A 20,642-nucleotide genomic window follows, 5' to 3' on the forward strand; every position below is an offset into this window, starting at 1 on the left:
GGAGGTAGGAGTGCATGACAGGACTGACCTTGCTTTCTACTTAATTGGAACCACTGAAGACTGGGTCACTTCCTCAAGCCTTTCAGCCTACCATGATTTTTCTAAGGTTTTGGGGGCTTGGGGTTGGGAGGTATTTGCCCGCCGAACCCAACATCAAGATCTCTTGGGTAGGGAAGGGCATGGGCCACCAGCCTGAATTTGTTTCTTTTTTTTAATATTTGATTGGTGCTTATATGGCTATATTCTTTGAATAAAGCTGCATGAGCTTTAAGTTATCCTGGAGCACGTTGCCATAGCCATGTTCAGTTAGCCAAAAAACTGATTCGGCTAACTCCAGTAATCGGATTTAGCCGAATAAGTTATTCAGCTAATTCTACTCCTCCCTGGAACACCCCCAAAATGCCCCACCATTATTTGGCTACATTTTTGTTGGATATGGACATATCCAGCTAAACGGTGGGCAGATAAGTGACAGTGATATTCAAACACAGGCATTTTTTCTGGACGCTGAAAGCTCAGTTTTTATCTACTTTGACAAATCTTCCTTTCTTAGTGTTAGCAACAAATTCATTTCTTGGCATGTTATAAGGTATGGTGTAAAGATTAAGAAATCTTTCCAATTAAAATAATTGAAATTGAATAAGCTGAATACCTTTTATTGGTTATTAAGTTCAAAGGAAGATATTTATATAGGACAATTTTCAGTTTCAGAAATGTTCTGTCTGCAACTTTAGGGAGCAGAAAGTGAAATGATTTTGAATTCTAATTTTTATTATATTTTATGTTTTGTAATGTATGCTGCCCTGAGTAGGAAGGATTGGCATAAATGCTGCCCTGAGTAGGAAGGATTGGCATAAATTCCACCTGGTTTAAACTCTGAAACCTTATTTATCTGTTAAGTAATTGCAAACTGTTTTCAAGTTTAGTATTGTCTTCACTGGATTATTTTAACTTCCTATTTGTGGAACTTCTTCTTAAGATTCTCCAGGGTTTGCAGATAGTCCAGCACACAGCAGCTAGACTGGTCTCTCCAGCAATTTGAGGGACCATATTTCATTATTTCTTTTTTCTCATCTTCATTGACTGCCAGTACTGTTGGAAACAGGATGCTGGGCTTGATGGACACTTGGACTGACCCAGCATGGCAATTTCTTATGTTCTTACTGTATAGGGTTTGTTTTAAAATTATTTGCCTTGTAATTAAGGCTATCCATCATTTAGCCCAAGAAGAATACTTGTCAATTAAGCTTTTGAAGTATTCTCTGGGGTGACACCTTTGTTCAAACACCATCTGTTGTCTGTCCCCTCTTTTAAAATGTTTAAATTAGCCAGACCCAGGTATTAAGCCTTCCCTTGTGCAACCCCAGTCTTGCATTTTTTATCTAAAGGCTGTAATATTATTATTTAAAATTAAGAACATAAGAAATTGTATACTGAAAGGGTCCATCAAGCCCAACATCCTGTTTCCAACAGTGGCCAATCCAGGCTACAATACCTGGCAAGTACCCAAACACTAAGTAGATCCCATGCTACTGATGCCATTAGCAGTTAATAGACTTCTTCTCCAAGAACTTATCCAAACCTTTTTTAAACCCAACTATACTAACTGCATTAACCACATCCTCTGGCAACAAATTCCAGAACTTAATTGTGTGTTGAGTGAAAAAGAACTTTCTCCGATTAGTTTTAAATGTGCTACTTCATGGAGTGCCGCTTAGTCCTTCTATTATCCAAAAGACTAAATAACCGATTCACATTTACCCATTATAGAACTCTCATGATTTTATAGACCTCTATCATATTCCCCCTCAGTCGTCTCTTCTCCAAGCTGAACAGCCCTAACCTCTTTAGCCTTTCCTCATAGGGGAGCAGTTCATCCCTTTTATCATTTTGGTCATCCTTCTCTTTACCTTCTCCAGTGCAACTATATCTTTTTTATGCAGCGACCAGAAATGTACACAGTACAAGGTGTAGGGATGTGAATCGTTTTTTGATGATTTAAAATATCGTCCGATATATTTTAAAACATCAAAAATCGTTAGAGGCGATATTTAATAGGAATTCCCCCGATTTATCGTCAAAAATCGTAAATCGGGGGAAGGGGGAGGGGAAGGGGGACGGCGGGAAAACAGGCACACTAAAACAACCCTAAAACCCACCCCGACCCTTTAAAATAAATCCCCCACCCTCCCGAACCCCCCCAAAATGTCTTAAATTACCTGGTGTCCAGTGGTGTGATCTTCCACTCTCGGGCCATGGGTGCGTTGATAGAAATGGCGCCGGCGCTACCTTTGCCCGTCATATGACAGGGCAAAGGTAGCGCCGGCGCCATTTGGTTCCTGTCCCCCGACATCACGAGCATAGGAGATCGCTCCCGGACCCCCGCTGGACCCCCAGAGACTTTTGGCCAGCTTGGGGGGGCCTCCTGACCCCCACAAGACTTGCCAAAAGTCCAGCGGGGGTCCGGGAATGACCTCCTGCACTCGAATCGTGTTGCCGTATGGCCGGCGCCATTTTGCAAAATGGCACCGGCCATATGGCCATATTGCCGTATTGCAAAATGGCGCCAGCCGTACGGCAACACGATTCGAGTGCAGGAGGTCATTCCCGGACCCCCGCTGGACTTTTGGCAAGTCTTGTGGGGGTCAGGAGGCCCCCCCAAGCTGGCCAAAAGTCCCTGGGGGTCCAGCGGGGGTCCGGGAACGACCTCCTGCACTCGAATTGTGTTGCCGTATGGCCGGCGCCATTTTGCAAAATGGCGCCGGCCATACGGCAATATGGCCATATGGCCGGCACCATTTTGCAAAATGGTGCCGGCCGTACGGCAACACGATTCGAGTGCAGGAGGTCGTTCCCGGACCCCCACTGGACTTTTGGCAAGTCTTATGGGGGTCAGGAGGCCCCCCCAAGCTGGCCAAAAGTCCCTGGGGGTCCAGCGGGGGTCCGGGAGTGATCTCCTACGCTCTTGATGTCGGGGGACAGGAACCAAAATGGCACCGGCGCTACCTTTGCCCTGTCATATGACAGGGCAAAGGTAGCGCCAGAGCCATTTCTATCAACGCACCCGTGGCCCGAGAGTGGAAGATCACAACGGGACCTCCCCACTGGACCCCAGGTAATTTAAGACATTTTGGGGGGGTTCGGGAGGGTGGGGGATTTTAAAGGGTCGGGGTGGGTTTAGGGATGTTTTAGTGTGCCGGTTTTCCCACCCTCCCCCGATTTATGATTTACACGATATTTAAAAAAACAAAACCACGACGATCCGATTCCCTCCCCCCCCAGCCGAAATCGATCGTTAAGACGATCACATGATTCACATCTCTATCAAGGTGTGGTCTCACCATGGAGCAATACAGAGGTATTATGACATTTTCCGTTTTATTCACCATTCCCTACCTAATAATTCCTAACATTCTGTTTTCTCTTTTGAATGCCGCAGCACACTGCACCAACGATTTCAATAAATTATCCATTATGACACCTAGATCTTTTTCCTGGGTGGTAGCTCCTAATATAGAACCTAACATCACGTATCTATAGCTTAGGTTATTTTCCCTATATGCAACATCTTGCACTTGTCCACATTAAATTTCATCTGCTATTTGGATGCCCAATCTTCCAGTCTTGCAAGGTCCTCCTTTAATGTATCATAATCCACTTGTGATTTAACTACTCTGAATAATTTTGTATCATCTGCAAATCTGATTACCTCACTCGCCATATTCCTTTCCAGATCATTTATACATATATTGAAAAGCATTGGTACAGATCCCTGGTACACTCCACTGTTTTTTCTTTTCCACTGAGAAAACCGACCATTTAATCCTACTCTCTGTTTCCTGTCTTTTAACCAGTTTGTATTTCATGAAAGGACAATTTATTTTTCTTAGAAGCCTCTCATGAGGGACTTTGTCAAACGCCTTCTGAAAATCCAAATACACTACATCTACTGGTTCACCTTTAGCCACATGAGTCTTGAAGGCTTGTTTAATCCAAGAAGTATTTCATGATATTTCTTGATAGAGTGTTTGAGTATAATTCTGTTGGTACAGATTGAACTGATTGATAGCTAATTTTATTGCTTTAATCTTTATTCATTCATTAAATATTCTTTGGAATTTGATGTATTCTTATTGAACTGTACCACATAACACATATATTCTTTTGTCTTCCTCTCAGTTATTCCATCTTGTGCATGTAAATTATGTTTCATATTTTCAGAGAGAGATTTAATTTATTATATAGGTTCTATGTTCTCAGTAATTGGTTATTGCTCTGAACTATTAAAAGGTATGAAGAAAAAGAAAGCCCATTTCCCAGAAGACTATCATTGCACTTAATTAATGTTAATAATCACTTGACCAAAGTCCCTGTTAAGTAATTGAAGAAAGGTAGGAAGCATGCCTTAGCTTATTAAATTGGGGGAAATGAAAATGTATTTCTTAAGCATTTAAATATATAATTGACTCATTGTTTCATTTTTCAATTTCATAAGCATTTCATCAGTAAATCGTAATTAAGTATGTTTATAACAATTGAAATAAATGTTCATTACTCCCCAAAAATTTCCTCCTCAACCATGTAAAGACTGTAGTTGTAATTTTTTTGGCATTTTGCACTTAATCATGAAATCTATCAAACTTATAATTTGAAAAATGCCTATATAGAATTGATGCATTTCTAGACTTGGATATTGTTTTCAACTTTTTAAAATTGTACTTTAAAAATAATTAATATTCAGCCTTCAAAATGTTGGGAGGATATCTTGTCTGATAGATTCCAAATACCATAACCAGTTATGAGAGGTTAGTTGCCAGACATTCACTAACCTCCCCAAAGGAACCTTTTCAATTCCTCATCTTCAAACAAATGAGTCTCACCTTCGATGAACTTGGTGACCTTGGTAACTTCTGATAGGACACATGTTTATGATATACATTGTTTATAGTGTAAATGTGGTAGACATAAATAGGCATTATAAAAATGCATTTCAACACCTTTTCCCCTTAAGCACCTTGAAAATTAATTTAGGATTACAAAAATATGTAATACCAATGACAATAATAAAAGGTAGCATGCCATTCAAAAGTTGGTTTTTTTGTTTTTTTTTAAATCAAGATAAAGTTATTCAGTAAATTTCACGGTGTTCAAGAAAACCTTGTATTTTCTCCAGATAACCACAATAATTCATAAAATAAATCCCAGTATTCCTTTAGACCTAATAGTATTTTAATAATATTATTGATGTAGAATAATATACATTTTTTCCTTTCTTTCAGAAAATGGTTATCTATTGAAGATAATAGCTGCAGAATAATCATTGAAGACTGGTCTATGTAATCTTGACATTTTCCAATGTTACATTAAAAATAAACAGAATTTCCCAGCAATAAAACACAGCAAATGCAATGATTACTTGGGCAAGTAAAAAGTTTGATGATCAGTACTAGAGCTGTGAGCATATCTTCAAGATAGATTGAAAAACAATTCAATAAAAAATGTTCTACATTTTAACACAATAATGAATAGTTCAACAAACCTTTATGAAACACATTTTTCAAATCTGTTTTGGATTTTTTTAATTAATCTGAAATAGATTTATCAAATTAATGGATACCATTCAGATTTTATTAAAAAGCTAAATATAAGTTATTTTGATTTCTTACAAATATTCCCCAAATCTGCTGGTAGAAATCCTGTGAATTTTGTTAGTGGATCTGATGAAATTCCTAAAATTCTGCCAGTTTAAAGTTGAAACTCAAACGGGTACATTTTAAAAAACAGCGCGCGAGCGTACTTTTGTTCGCGCACCAGGCGCAAACAAAAGTACGCTGGATTTTATAAGATATGCACGTAGCCGCACATATCTTATAAAATCCGGGGTCAGTGTGCGCAAGGGGGTGCACATTTGGGCACCTTGCATGCGCCGAGCCCTGCGCGCACTGCCCGTTCCCTCCGAGGCCGCTCTGAAATCGGAGCGGTCTCGGAGGGAACTTTCCTTCCACCATCCCCGCACCTTCCCCCCCCTTCCCCTACCTAACCCCCCCCCTGGCCCCTATCTAAACCCCCCCTTACCGTTATTGTAAAAGTTACACCTGCCAGAGGCTGCTGGCGTGCCATCTCCCAACCCAGGGGCTGTTCCGGAGGCCTCGGCCGCGCCCCCGGAACGCCCCTGGGCCAGCACCACACTCCCCAACACGCCCCCCGGAACACCTCAAACGTCACACCGCCCACCCGACACGCCCCCGACATGCCCCCCTAGCGAAACCCCAGGACTTACGTCGGTCCCGGGGCTTGCTCGGCGCGCACAGGAGGGGCTTTTAAGGGTTGCACACTTAACTTATCGCATAACCCTTTTAAAATCCAGCCTAAATTGTTTTCACAACTCAGTCCTATGTTATTAATCAAATTAAGGTGCCAATTCACTAAATAGTCTTATCACAAGTGTATGCAAGCTAATGATCACACTAAACACTAACAATTTGAGAATTGGTGCAAAGTTCACAGGTAAAAAGTACATATGGCAGGGAATCTGTTGCCCTGTAGGGCTTGTTGGAAACATGAAGTGTTATGAAGGGGGTTGCTTGGTATTATCAGAGTAGTCAAAGGAAAAATGCTGGATCCAAGTTTCAGGGGAATGTGGACAGGGCTACTGAGAATTTCCCCTGCCTCAACCAATCCTGTCAATTTAGGCTGATTAGTGTGGGGAACTTAAAATAATGATAGGCAAAGTGCATTTCTGCTTACACATATCATTAGCTTTCTGAATGCAACTTTAAGTGAAATTTCTGCATTCAAGCTAAAAATTGAATTTAGACAGATTTACAACCATAAAAATTAGCATATACACACGAAAATAGCTTCTTCTTGCATGTGACGTATTTTATAAAAGTAGAAAATACACATGAACATATACATGCTTAAAATATTTAAAAAAAAATCATTTTGAAAAAATCACATATATGGAGATGGCAGGAGGTTAATGATTATAACCATTATGACATTGGTGCGGGGACACTTACACTCTATATGAAACCTTCTGCTCTTCCTAAAACATATTTTTTCAGATACATTTTTTTAAAAGTATTAAGCTTTATTGAAAATGTATTCATACCTACTTGGGAGTGTAGGTGTTGAAATTTATCATTGTAAACATTTTTTTCAAAATGGATAGATGAAATTCAACAAAAAATTGTTTCCACCGCAACAGAGCATTACTTTGTTCTTGATCAGTTTAAAAAAAGGGTCAGCCTAGGGACATTCTGGGGTGGGACCAACATGTACATGTGTAAGTAACTATTTTAAAGGACACTTATGTGCAAACATTTGCCAAGCTACCAAGCCAATTCCTCACTGGCTACCTGACTCAGCCTGTGATGCAGCCTCCTCTCCACCAGGAGGTCCTCAACGAGCTTCATCTCCAGTCTTGTCAAGCTCCAACTTGCTGCTTGCACCTCACCCAAACTCCAGCCCCAATTAACTCTGCCTTGCCAGAACCTAGATGTCATTTCATGGAGTCACCCTTGGCTGTCTGACCGGGCCACTCTTACCTTGCTCTATGGCTTATGGCTTCCAGGCCTTCTTATATCTTGCTACTTGCCTTGTGGCCTATCTAGGCATTACCTTGTCATGTGGCTCCCAAACCTTCCTGTATCTTGCCTTCTTTCCTTGCCTTGTGACCTTTCTAGGCCATTCCTTGCCTTGTGGCCTCCAGGCCTTCTGTGTCCTTGGACCTTCCTCTGTGGCTTAATCAGGCCCTACCTTGCCTTGCAGCCTCCGGGCCTTCTATTTCCTTGCCCCTTGCCCTGAGGCCTACTGAGGCCTTACTTTATCTAGTGGCCTTTGGGCCTCTTTCTTAATGGTCTTTGGGCCTTATATGTTGTTGCCTTCGGGCCTCAGTGTTCTCTGTTCTGTGTTATCCTTGTCTGCTCCTGTCCTTGTCTGTTTTGTCTAAGTCCTACTCTAATCTGCTTTATTTAGTCCAGTCCTTGTCTGGTCTTGCCATGACCTGCCCAGTACAGTCCCCAGCATCCATTTTCTGCTTTGCCTTGCTCAAGCCTGTGTCCATATCCAGTCCAGTCCCTGCTCAGTATTCCAACCTGTATCTGTATCCAGTTCCAGCCTTGTTCAGTATCCTGCCACTGTTACAAAATCAGCCAGATTTGGTTCATGTAAAAATACACATATAACTCCTGGTTAATGCGCAGTTTTATATAAACTGAGTAGAGGCATTCCAGTGGATGGAGTAAGGGCAGAGTTGGCACTTACACAACACTCCCACACATACTTTATAATTTGAAAATGCATGTATGTAAGCATACATGCACAAGTTACGTCCACTGAAGAGGAGGTACAAATTTATGTGAGTTTCTATACCTTCTTGGCCAATTACCCATGAATCTTCAAAGTGATCTTATGCACATAAATTTGCTTTGAAAATTTTCGATAAAATCTGCATGTACAGTGACCATGCAGACTTTACCACTGTCTGGGCTGTTTGAAAATGACTCTTCCTAAGAAGAATGGAGAATGGTAACATAACAAGTATATCAGTCAGGAAAACTGAAATGAAAAGATTATGGTACTTATGTCAAGCATTAAACATACCATATTGGACTTGTGCTTCATTGTTTGAGATGGGATAAGGTATTATTTGTGAAGTTAAAAAACAAAGCTTCAAATTGTATAATGTTCTTATCCATCTGAAATGTAATCTGGCTATCAAATATGTTTTCCCTTTAAGTTTTTCTATTCCTAACTAGAAGTTATGTATTAATTTATATTCTAATAATCAGAGAACCAACCTTCTTGCAGCAATGTTTTGAGGTGCTCCTCATCAATATCAGATCCACCAGTAACTATTTTTGTATATTTGATTTCAGGACCTAAAGAAAATTTAAAAATATATCAAAGGATTAAAATTAGAAACTGGAGCCTCTTTCAATCAACACAATTCAATTTACTCCCAGTGCAATCTGAGCAATGACAGCAAAAATAGTTCATCACAAATGGATTAATTTACAGACCCTGGGAAAGAAAGTGAAATCACTTTGATCACTGTTGGGTCCTGCAGAAAGGTAGTGGAGGATCTGCAAACTTCCCCACATTCTCAAAGAGAAATTACATGCATGTTTCTCTTTGAAAATAGCAAATACAAAGTGTGAGCATTAAAAACCTGAATTCTGACTAGATTTAAAGGGGTAGATTTTTAAAAACTGCGCGATCGCGTACTTTTGTTTGCGCAGCAGGCGCAAACAAAAGTATGCTGGATTTTATAAGATATGCGCATAGCCGCGCGTATCCTCTAAAATCCTGGATCGGCGCGTGCAAGGCTACCGATTTTGGGCAGTCGGCGTGCGCCGAGCCGCGCAGCCTGCCTCCGTTCCCTCCGAGGCCGCTCCAAAATTGGAGCGGCCTCGGAGGGAACTCTCTTTTGCCCTCCCCTCACCTTCCCCTCCCTTCCTCTACCTAACTCACCCACCCCTATTTATTCCCCCCCTACCTTTATCCATGGATTTATGCCTCCCGGAGGGAGACGTAAATCCACGCGCGCCAGCAGGCTGCTGGCGCGCCAAGACCCGACCCGGGGGCGGTTCCGGAGGGCGCAGCCACGCCCCCGGAACGCCCCAGCCCGAAACCACGCCCCCGTGCCCGCCCCCGAAATGCCGCGTCCCGCCCCCAAAATGCCCCGTCGTTCGGCCCCGCCCCGACACGCCCCCAACACGCCCCTGTCCAAAAACCCCGGGACCTACGCGCGTCCCGGGGTTCTGCGCGCGCCGGCGGCCTATGGAAAATAGGCGCGCCGGCGCGCAAGGCCCTGCTCGCGTAAATCCGGGCGGATTTACGCGAGCAGGGCTTTTAAAATCCGCCCGAAAATGTTTAATTGCAAACCTACTCCTAGATTCATCAAAATGCTATAAATTTTGTATGAATAACGCTCGCGATAAAAAAGGGTTGTGTTTAGGGAAATTTTTTAGTTACCATAACACATAGGTATTTTACTGCAATATGTGTTAAATTTATTGTACCCATCATATTTTCACTTTGCAAAGTGCCCAGACAGGCATTTCTGAGAGAGAGAGAGAGAAAAAGAGAGTCTCTTATATTAGTCATCTATTTATACCACTATAGGAGAATCATCTAGTAACTGGAGGTGACGTTTTGGTGGTGGTCTTGGGTTTGGGGGGCAGTTTTACATGCACAGTCAGATGTACGAACAGTACAGTACACATCATTGAAGATTTGATGTGATTTGGAAGGAGGAAAGATACACAAAAATGAGTTTTTTACAATGTACTCTCACCCTAGCTTGATTTATTTATTTATTTATTTGTGTTTTTCTATACCGGCATTCACGGAAGTTTGTATCATGTCGGTTTACATAAAACAAGGGGTGAGCAATACATTATAACGTACATAGCTAAAACGTAAGAGTATACATTACAAAAGTATAACAAGTGCATAGAAGAAAAAGTTACAATAGAACAGGGGTTATTCTAACTGGGATTAGAGTTAGAGGAGAGATAAAAAGTTTAACAAGAAGTAAAACATTGTAGTGATTGGTTGGTATTGTCTGTTTCAGTTTAATAGAAGATGCTCAGTGCACTCTCTACCTGGATGCTATCAAGCTAGGGCAAGAGTACATTGTACCTGGGTGCTATCAAGCTAGGGCGAGAGTACATTGTACAAATCTCATCTTTGTGTATCTTTCCTCCTTCCAAATCACATCAAATCTTCACGATGTGTACTTTGCTGTTCGTACATCTGACTGTGCATGTAAAACTGACCCTCAAACTCTAGACCACCAGCAAAAGCTCACCTCAAGTTACTAGATGACCCTTCTATAGTGCTGTAAATAGATAACTAATATGTGTGCCACCCCAGAGGTTCTCTCTCTCTCTCTCTCCCCCACCCTCAGAAACAGGATTTGTGAAAAATCCCATTTCAGGCACGTAAGTATCACAGGCATAACACATGTGTTGTGCTATCACACAATGCATTAGCATTCCTCGTTTTCATTTCCTCCTCCCAAAATCCGCCCACTTGAATAAATTTTGGAAATTTGCATGGTCAGCACGTGATATGATAAATAACACCTGCATTATGGCATTATCGTGGGCATTAGGGTTTAAAAGCATTTTGATGAATGACCCTGCTAGTCAGATACAGTTGAAAATGTATCTAAAAATAACTGCTAAAATTACCTGTTATCTATGCCATTCGCTCATGGCTTACTAAAATCTAAGCTTTATAAATGATACAAAATTCAATGAGTGCATGTGAATATGTAAATGTGTGTGCATGTGTTTATTTAGGAGTAGAGGAGGAATGTGCCAAAGAGGTACTTCACAGCTGGTCAAGCAGTTCCTCAGATACATGCTAGTGACTCATAATAACTTTGGTACTTTATTCCTGCACCATTTAATGTTTCTATTATATTTTTTTACAGCATTCTTATTACTGCCAAAAATAATTATTGTACAGTGTCAGACAGATCATATACTTTAAGAATAAATAACAAATAGGAGTCATATGGTATACAGTACCATGTTTAGTCACATCAATGGGTGTCCCCTCAATTTCGTATGTTTTCACAATTGGCTCTGTTAAAATAAATATGTCAGATGTTTGCATTTTTGATAGACAAATATATTTATGTATGCAAATGTGTAAAAACATTTGGCTAACTCTAGGACTAGCCAGACAATTCAGAGGTAACATTATATGTTCCCATGTAGTAAATTTAAGATCATTCATTTTTTGACTCAGATTATCATCTAGGGCTACAATGCTCTCTAGATAGCCCACACCCTAAGTGAACTGGGAATATCAACATTAATCATTGACACCGACTGTGTAACTCAAGGGCAAATTGTAAGGAGAAGCATTCTATGACATTATTGCCACTAAACTTAGTCTAGATGGATAAAGAGTTTGCTAGATGTGATAAAACAACTGGAAGCTGTAGATGAAGGCCCATAGACTTATTATTTTGTCCAAGACAGTTGACGAGATAGTTTTAAAGGCTACAGTAAATTCCCTTTACAGTAAAAACAGAGGAGAAAAGGCAAAGGAGCTCTTTTGCTAACAGTACATTATCTTTAATGCCAAATTTTCTAAGCCACTAATGCAGGGCAAACATCATCTATTTAGCATTGGGGTAGATTTTCAAACAAGGCGCGTTGGCGTACTTTTGTTGGCGCTCCAGGCGCAAACAAAAGTACGCGGGATTTTAGTAGATACGCGCGGAGCCGCGCGTATCTGCTAAAAACCTGGATCGGCGCGCGCAAGGCTATTGATTTTGTATAGCCGGCGCGCGCCGAGCCGTGCAGCATACCCCCGTTCCCTCCAAGGCCGCTCCGAAATCGGAGCGGCCTTGGAGGGAATCCTCTAACGCCCTCCCCTCACCTTCCCCTCCCTTCCTCTACCTAACCCACCCGCCCGGCCCTGTCTACACCACCCCCCTTACCTTTCTCCGGGGATTTACGCCTCCCGGAGGGAGAAGTAAATCCCCGCGCGCCAGCGGGCCTGTTGCGCGCCAGGACGCGACCTGGGGGCGGGTACGGAGGGCGCGGCCATGCCCCCGGACCGCCCCGGGCTGTAGCCACGCCCCCGTACCCGCCCCCAAAACGCTGCCGACACGCCCCCTAAACGCCACGACGACCGGGCCCGCCCCCGACACGCCCCCCTCGGAGAACCCCGGGACTTACGCGAGTCCCGGGGCTCTGCGCGCGCCGGTAGGCCTATGTAAAATAGGCTCACCGGCGCGCAGGGCCCTGCTCGCCTAAATCCGCCCGGTTTTGGGCGGATTTAGGTGAGCAGGGCTCTGAAAATCCGCCCCATTGTGAGGGCAATTTTCAAAATGCCAATCTACCTGCCAAATCTATGGGTACTTTGTACATGTGAACCTTATAGTTAATTTTCAAAGGGAGACTTCATTAATAGTTTCCCTTTGAATAATTCCTAAAGGGTTTGCAGGAATAAAGTACACCTGGAGTTTGCATCTGCTTTTCCTGTAAGCAATATTTGGGCTGGAATATAATGCACACAAAGGTGAATTTTCAAAGTTTGGCGCATGCCAAAACCAGGAGATATACTGGTGCATGCTGAGTAGATTTAAAAAGCCATCTGGATATGCGTGTACTTGCCGATAGGTGCAGAAATGAAAAGTTCAAAAAGGGGTGGGGCATGGGCATGATCTAGGTGGGGCTTGGATGTTTTTGGATTTTAATTTGAAATTAGACCACAAATAGTTACGCACACAGGTGTATGCCGGGGTCTCTGCCATGTAACTATCCTTCTGCTATGGATGGCATGCAAGTTATAAAATAAAGATAAATGGATCGGCAGGCTTTTAAGGATTAGGGCTAACAGGGAAAAAGGGAGGTTATTAAACCTGGGGAATTTGGAAGTCCCATTTCTTACCTGGGCAAACTGGGAATGAACTGTCAGAAATGGTAATGGCGTCGGAATGCGTGTCTTTTAACACCCCCCCCAGTTATGTGGTAGAAGTGGCATTTGCGCACATCCACTTAATATTGCATGCACATGTGTGCACGTTCAGGCTATTTTATAATGTGTGCCTATTATAAAATGGCCACATCCCTGGGCATGGGCCAACGAATGTGTGCACATGTGCTCCTGCACACCTGTTTAAAAGTTACCGTCATTATTTTCCAATCTACCTCCCTCTCTGCCCCAAGGAATGTGTCCCCTAAATGCAACAGGAAGTATGAATGATATGAATTGTGAAACAGTGCAATCTACCTCCCTCTCTGCCCCAAGGAATGTGTCCCCTAAATGCAACAGGAAGTATGAATGATATGAATTGTGAAACAGTGCAAGCTTTCAAAAATGGTAAATCTAGCTATGTAAATCCTCTGTTAGGTAGCTAGATTGTTTGTCTGATTGTCAAATTTTAATACACCCACATATGAAAAATAAAATAGAACAACCTCACTAATCATGAGCATGTTAGTTACTAAGCACTCTCCTCCCCCAGAATCAGGATCTAAATTTAAAGGTGAATTTTAAAAGTTGGAAGAGTGCCAAAATTGGGAAGTGTGAACACATGTAGGACATGCACCCACCTGATTATAAAAGCCAACTACATGTATGCCCAAGTCCTGATGCACGAATATCTCACATCGGACAAAAAATGGTCGGGACGTGGGCATGGTAAGGGTGGGGCATGGGCATTCCGGGGTGGGCAAAAATGATAATAGGCGAAAGTCCAAACATCAAATATGAATGGCCAATGAAAAGAGGAAGGACACCAAAGTTCAAACAATGTCCATAAAGTTCAAGATTTTATTGTATTTAAGGCAAGCAAAAAGTTCAAATAGTCAGCATCAAGTCAAATCATTCATCTCAATGATTTCTCGGTTCCCCGATACGGGCTGTGTTTCGAAAAGACTGCATCAGGAGGGAGCCCACAGATGAAAGGGTATTCTTCTAAAATATGAGAAGTGTTGTGGTCTGAACAATGAATCTCCAGACGAAAGATTTCTAAAAAAGGAGTATTGGATATAATGGCTTGGTTCAGAAAAGTTTTTTCCTTAGTTGTTTTATTGGGGATTTAGCCAGTCACAGTTTACAGACAGCCAAGGGAAACATTTGGGTGGGGGTCAAGAGATCTATGTGCAAGTCTGGGCATGCACTCAGTTCCAGTGCTGCGTAACTTTACTTCTGCTATGGGGGAGGTTATCAATTATTTCCAGGCATCTGTGAGGGGCCTTGAGTAACTGGAGGGAGAGCAGGCTAAAGAACCAAGGAGGTTTGGAGGACCTAGCTCTAGACTGGGTGAACTGGTGGGCAAACTGATGAAACTAATCATGGCATGGACGCGCGCATTCTATTCTATAAAATTCCCTCACTTACGTGGCTCAGTGCAACTTAAAATTAGACGCAAATAGACGCATACCTAGGCTATTTTATAACATGTGCACGAATGTAGGCGCATGCTATAAAATTCCCACATCTCTGGGCACGCGTTGATGCACGTGCACCCATTTGAAAGTCACCATCCCTATGTACAGTTTTAATGTGTGAAATTTAGCTACTCATCTGGGGCTATTGAAAAGTGCTAGCATGCTGATTCAGCACATAAGCAGTCTATGATGCCCATATCTTGAGCATTGCTGCCAACAAGGTTCCCTCTACCTTGCCTCTAGGTGCTGGTCCTTCCTTCCCAGAAATAAACATCCCCATCCCTGCATCTCTTCCCAATTCTGATCTACCATCCTCCCCCAAAAAAGACCTCCTCACTCTGGACCACCATGCATGTGGTTCAAATTGTGTAACATTTCTAGGCAGTGCCCGATAAACACTGGATGCAGAGCTGGTAGGAGGTAACAAAATCTTCTTCTGGTGGTTTTACCTGCCTATTTTGTGTGGTTCGGGTCCCCCCATCTCAAAAAAAGAATTAGCAGAACTAGAAAAAGTAAGGCGAAGGGCAACAAGAATTAAGTGTGTGAAATGGCTCCTTTATAAAAAAAAAAAAAAAAAAAGCTAAACAGATTAGGGTTCTTTAGCTTGGAAAAGAGATAAATGAGAGGGGAAATGATAGACATGAGTGGTGTGGAACAAGTAAATATGGAACAATTATTTAACAGTATTAGGACAAAGGGACCCTCTATGAAACCAACCGAAAGCAGATGTGAAAACAAAATTTAAAAGGTTTCTTTCCAGTCAATGAACATTTAAGCTTTGGAATTTGCTACCATAGGATGTAATCGATGCCAGTAGGATAGATGGGTTTAAAAAGGGTTTGCACAAGTTTGTGGAGCACAGATCCATTAACAGCTATTATCCAGGCAGGCTGAAGGAACATAACCTCCAACTGCTGGGAACTGGGAATGAATAACAGTGAATGGAAACTACCAATTAGGAGATCTTGAGAACTTTTTTCCAAGTGACCTAGATTGGCTATAGTTGAAGACAGGATGTTGGGCTTAATATATCATTAGTCTGACCCAGTATAGCATTTCTTATGTTTCATTGATACTATTTTGGCAGTTCAAATATATTGCTGCTGCAAAGCAGAAACAGATTGAATCAATCTATTTTTAGATGCTTGCCTCAGATTTGAGTATTCTTTTCAAAGTTAAAAATTTGCTTTAGAAATCTGTTCGTGTTAGGTCAGTTCTGTGCCTTTCCTGTCTGTGCTCTCTAGTGGGGAACTATCTTTTTCCCACTAATTGTATTACTGACCATAGAGATATATTATATATACCAATTAGGGATGGGGATTTGTGAGAAATGAAATAGGAAATGAGACAAAATTTCCTATTTCCTATTTCATTTCATTTCAGATCATTTTCAAAATGGAGCAAGATAAATTCTGACAATATTTTGTTGGAATCTCATTTCATTTTGAAAACCTATTTAAAAAAAAAAAAAAATCATTGTCAGGCCTAGCCCTAGGTTTGAGGCCGGGGTCTCGCCTAGGGAGTAGGCTGACACCCAAAGCAGGTGTTCTGGCCTATACTTGAGTGTGACTCTGGCATCTCAGCCTAGGCATATGTCCGAAGCCTGGGCCTCACCTAGGCATAGGCCGTGACCCAACAAAGGGGTCATGGCCTACACCAGAGCACAATGCCAGGGTATCGTCCTATAGGCCCTGGTCCGATGATGGGCTCTACTCCGAGAACCCAAAAAAAGACCCATGCCCAGAAAATTTCACAACAATCCCCACCCCATCCCATACATACCAAATCTCATGTCGTGTACTGGCCTGGTCCCAGTATTGGAGCCATGACCCAGACCCAGGCTCAAAACCAGGAGCCAGGCCAGAGGCTGAGTTTCAATGCCTGGGCCTTGGCCTAGGCCAGGTCCTGGGCCCAGGGCTGACGTCATGGCCAAGCCCAGAGGCCAGGTCCCAATGTTGGGGCCTCAGACCGGATGCTGGCTGGAGGCTGGGTCACAACACCAGGGCCTCAGCCTAGGTCAGGGCCCAGGCCCAGGATCAGGCCCATTGTCACAACTCATCTCAGCGGCAGAATTCCGATGCCAGGACATCGGCCCAGACCCAAGTTCGATGCTAGGATCAGGCTTGGAGGCTGGGTCCCAATGCCTTGGCCTCAGCCCAGACCAACATTCAAGCCCAGCCCAGATGTTGGGTCTTGATGCCTGGGCTTCGGCCTAGGCCAGGGCCTGGACTCAAGGATTGACACCATGGTATGGTATGGAGGCCAGGTCCCAATGCTGTGGCTTTGGCCCAGACCCAGGCTTGACATAAGGGCTCAACCCAGAGGCCAGGTCCCGATGCCTAGGCTTTGGCTCAGGGTCAGGCCCAGGCCCAGAGCCCAGCCTCGGAGCTCCTCTTTGGCATCTTCTGTCTTCTGCTCTTCTTTGCCTACTGACACCATCCACCGGGGTCTTTGCACCACAGTTAATGAACTCCAGCACATTCTCCCCAGCGGAGGCCACCATTTTGATGTATGGCAGCTATTTCAAAAGCCTGATATCAAAATGGTGACCTCCACTGGGGAAGATGCTCAGGAGTTCATTAGTTCCGACCCAATGACCCTAGCAGACAGCGTAAGTTGGTGAAGAAGAGCTGAAGAAAAAAGATGCCAAAAAAGAGCTCCAAGACTTGGGTTCTGGGCCTGGGCCTGGGCCCTAGCATTGTGCATGGGTCTGGGCTAAGGCCCTGGCGTTGGGACCCAGCCTCCAGGCTGGTTCTTGGCATTGAAGGCTGAAGCCTAGCCCTTGCATGTTAGGTCGCCGCAACCTCGACCTAGGGCCCACTCAAGGCCCTGTTTTGGGCTGGGGCCTAGGCTTTCTCTGTGAATCTCCCACAGACTAGTTAAGTGGGTTATGGGGAGAATCCTGGCCCTGGCATTTTTATGGATGGGAGGGATGGTTAGGGGGTACAGGAGGTATTTGTAGGCCCCATTTCTTTTCTTTTTTTCCATTTTTTCTATATTTCTTTCTTCTTTTTTTTTAAACTAAAGAAAGAAATAATCATTACACAAAATGAAATCCATGGGAAAACGTTTCTGAAAATCAAAACAAAAAACAAAACAAAATTTTCCCTCCTTCCCACCCCTAATAGCAATGGCTTTTGAGAAGTTCAATTTAGAAATTAGTTCAAATTCATAATGTATCATTATTTTAGATTTGGTTGAAACATTTAAAGAGATGCACATATAAAAATGAGCTCCAGCATGTGGGCGCACTTTGATGAGTGTGCATCGGTGCACACTCACATATGCGGCCATTTTATAACTTGCGTGTATATAAGTGCATGTTTTGAAATAGCCTATCTGCGTGCATGCATGCCCAAATTTAAGTGGGAACTCACTTGGGTGTGCAAATCCTACTTCTACCGCCTAAATCAGGGGATTTTAAAAGAAGCACGCACTCACACCATTGCCAATTTCACCAATTCGTCCACCAGTTTACCCAGTTAAACAGGTAGACCTATCAAACCCTCCTGATTTGATAATCTGCACTCCCTCCAGTTACTCCAGACCTTTTAATCATCTCAGTTATGGCTAGTTTTTATTATTTTTTTAACTTACATCTCCTCCATAGCAGAAGTAAACGTACGCACCACTGGACCTGAGTGCGCACCTGGGCACTTAAGTATTTACACGCACATCTCTTGGTCCATGCCCCACCCAAACCCCAAACAGACCCCACCCCTTTTTGAAAATTTTTGAGATGCGCGCGCAGTGTGAGATAAGTCCGTATCGGGGTTGCTTTTAAAATCCTATTGGAGCGTATCAGCTTGATTAGCTCACACTTCCCCGAATTGATGTGCGCACTGGGCTTTTAAAATTCACCTTATATAGCATGTATTCCTGCAACTCCTATTTTATGAATCTCAAAAATACACATGCAAGTAACGGTGCAAAAATAAGTTTGTTCATATAAAAAAGGGGTGGGAAGGGGCGTGCCAGAGACATTCCGGAGCAGGGTCATCATTTCCGTGTATAAGTTGCTATTTTATAAGCCGCGAAGGTTGATGCATGTACAGCTGTTACATGTGCATATTTAAACCTGCTGATTACCAATACCTATTGTAATTTGTAAGTCAGAATAAAATTCTTTATAGCAGATACTGGCTGAGTGAGGGGTCTGAGTAAACTGGGGGGAGTGCAAGCTGAAGTAGTCAGGGCAGTCTTGATGACCTCGAGATTGACTGGCAAACTGATGGGCTAATTGGTAAAACCAATAATTTCTTTCACTTGTGCATACGTAGAAGCTGACAAGTGCTAAGGGAAATACATGAGTTACATTTCCTTGTGTAAATGATTAAAAATTAGAAGCACAAATATACGCACCTAGCAGGTATCCGCCACTTATCTGGATGATTTTTTACTTAGCGAGTTAACTCTTAAAAAATGCTAGGTAAGAAAGACTGATAAGCCTTAAAACATTAGTTATTCATCTTACTTATCTGCCTATTTAGCTCTTTTCTTTACTTATCCTGCTACTTTGCATAGCCGGATAAGTCTTAAGCAGTTCTACTTAGCCAGAGAAGTCGCCACCATGCTTCTTAGACAGATACTTGTTGCCACTTAGCCGGATAAGTCAAAACTTATGCAGCTAATTTTAAAATACATGCTGCATATTTTTTTGATATGCGAACGAGTTATTGGGTACACGTATGTATGTTTTATGTGCGTGCATTTGCATGTACAATATAAGATATGTGTGCATGAACACACATGTCCAAAAGCTGCATATATAGGCACGCTCCCATATGTTTTAAAGTTACCCTCCCTTTGAGTACTAAAATGTTGAACCTAAACAGTAGGAGTCCGCAGCTGAAAATTAATTTTTTATTTTGTTTCAGTTTCATTTCTTTCCATTTTGCCTAGGGAGGTTAAATTTAAAACAAGTATGCACACCCATACATGCAGCCATATGGGCACGCGCGTGCATGCAGATGTATTTTTTATCGCTGACGCGATTAAATAAAATATGCTTAAATCTACCCAACATGTTCATGTATCTAATTGATATGCGGCCTGCATTTTCAGCATAACCAGATAAGTAGCATTTTAACACCTATCTGGTTATCTTAATAAGCTGGGTAAGTAGCATTTCTTGAGACCTATCCGTCTAAGTGATAACAAAGCTGCCACTTACCCAGAGAGGTCAAAATGTATCCAGATAAGTGGCGCAAATCTGCTGTGCATGTGTATTTGTGCTCCTAATATTAATGATTTACAGGAGGAAATAAAAGTTGCATGTTTTCCTTAGCATTTGTCAGCTTTTATGTGTGCAACTCATCAAATTTTGTAACATGCACACATGAAGTACATTACCAGTTTTGCCAATTAGTCCATCAGTTTTCCCAGTCTATCTCTAGGTCATAAAGATCCTCTTGTTTCTTCAGCTTGAACTCCCACCCCCCCCCCCCCCCCCCCCCCCCCCCAGTTAACCCAGATCTCTCACCAAGTCAGTATTTGGCTATATAGAGTTTTATTCTCACACCAGATAATTAGCAAGTTAAATATGTGCAAATAAAAGCCATCCATGCGTAGCTTTTACAGCTTTTAAAATAGCAATTTCTATATATAAATGTTGGCCCCACCCCAGAACATTCCCAAGCCCACCCTTTATTTATATGAGCAAATTTATTTGCCCACCATTACTTGCACATGTATGTTTGAGATTTATAAAAT

At 42.5% G+C, this 20,642-nt stretch overlaps 1 protein-coding gene across 2 annotated transcripts in view; it reads right to left on the reverse strand.

The window, feature by feature from the left end:
- Nucleotides 1–20,642, reverse strand: part of POSTN (periostin) — a 164,940-nt gene that overhangs the window by 16,600 nt on the left and 127,698 nt on the right. Inside the window, exons 20-22 of one of the 2 annotated variants that reach the window (XM_029602743.1) lie at nucleotides 11,547–11,603; nucleotides 8,805–8,885; nucleotides 4,830–4,910 (exon numbers count right to left, since the gene is read on the reverse strand). In XM_029602743.1, the coding sequence (XP_029458603.1) occupies nucleotides 4,830–4,910; nucleotides 8,805–8,885; nucleotides 11,547–11,603 (219 nt within the window). The remainder of the gene's footprint in view (nucleotides 1–4,829; nucleotides 4,911–8,804; nucleotides 8,886–11,546; nucleotides 11,604–20,642) is intronic. The other variant, XM_029602744.1, reaches the window with a different exon arrangement.

This window comes from Rhinatrema bivittatum, chromosome 5 (genome assembly GCF_901001135.1).
Source record: "Rhinatrema bivittatum chromosome 5, aRhiBiv1.1, whole genome shotgun sequence".
NCBI classification, from domain to species: Eukaryota; Metazoa; Chordata; class Amphibia; order Gymnophiona; family Rhinatrematidae; genus Rhinatrema; species Rhinatrema bivittatum.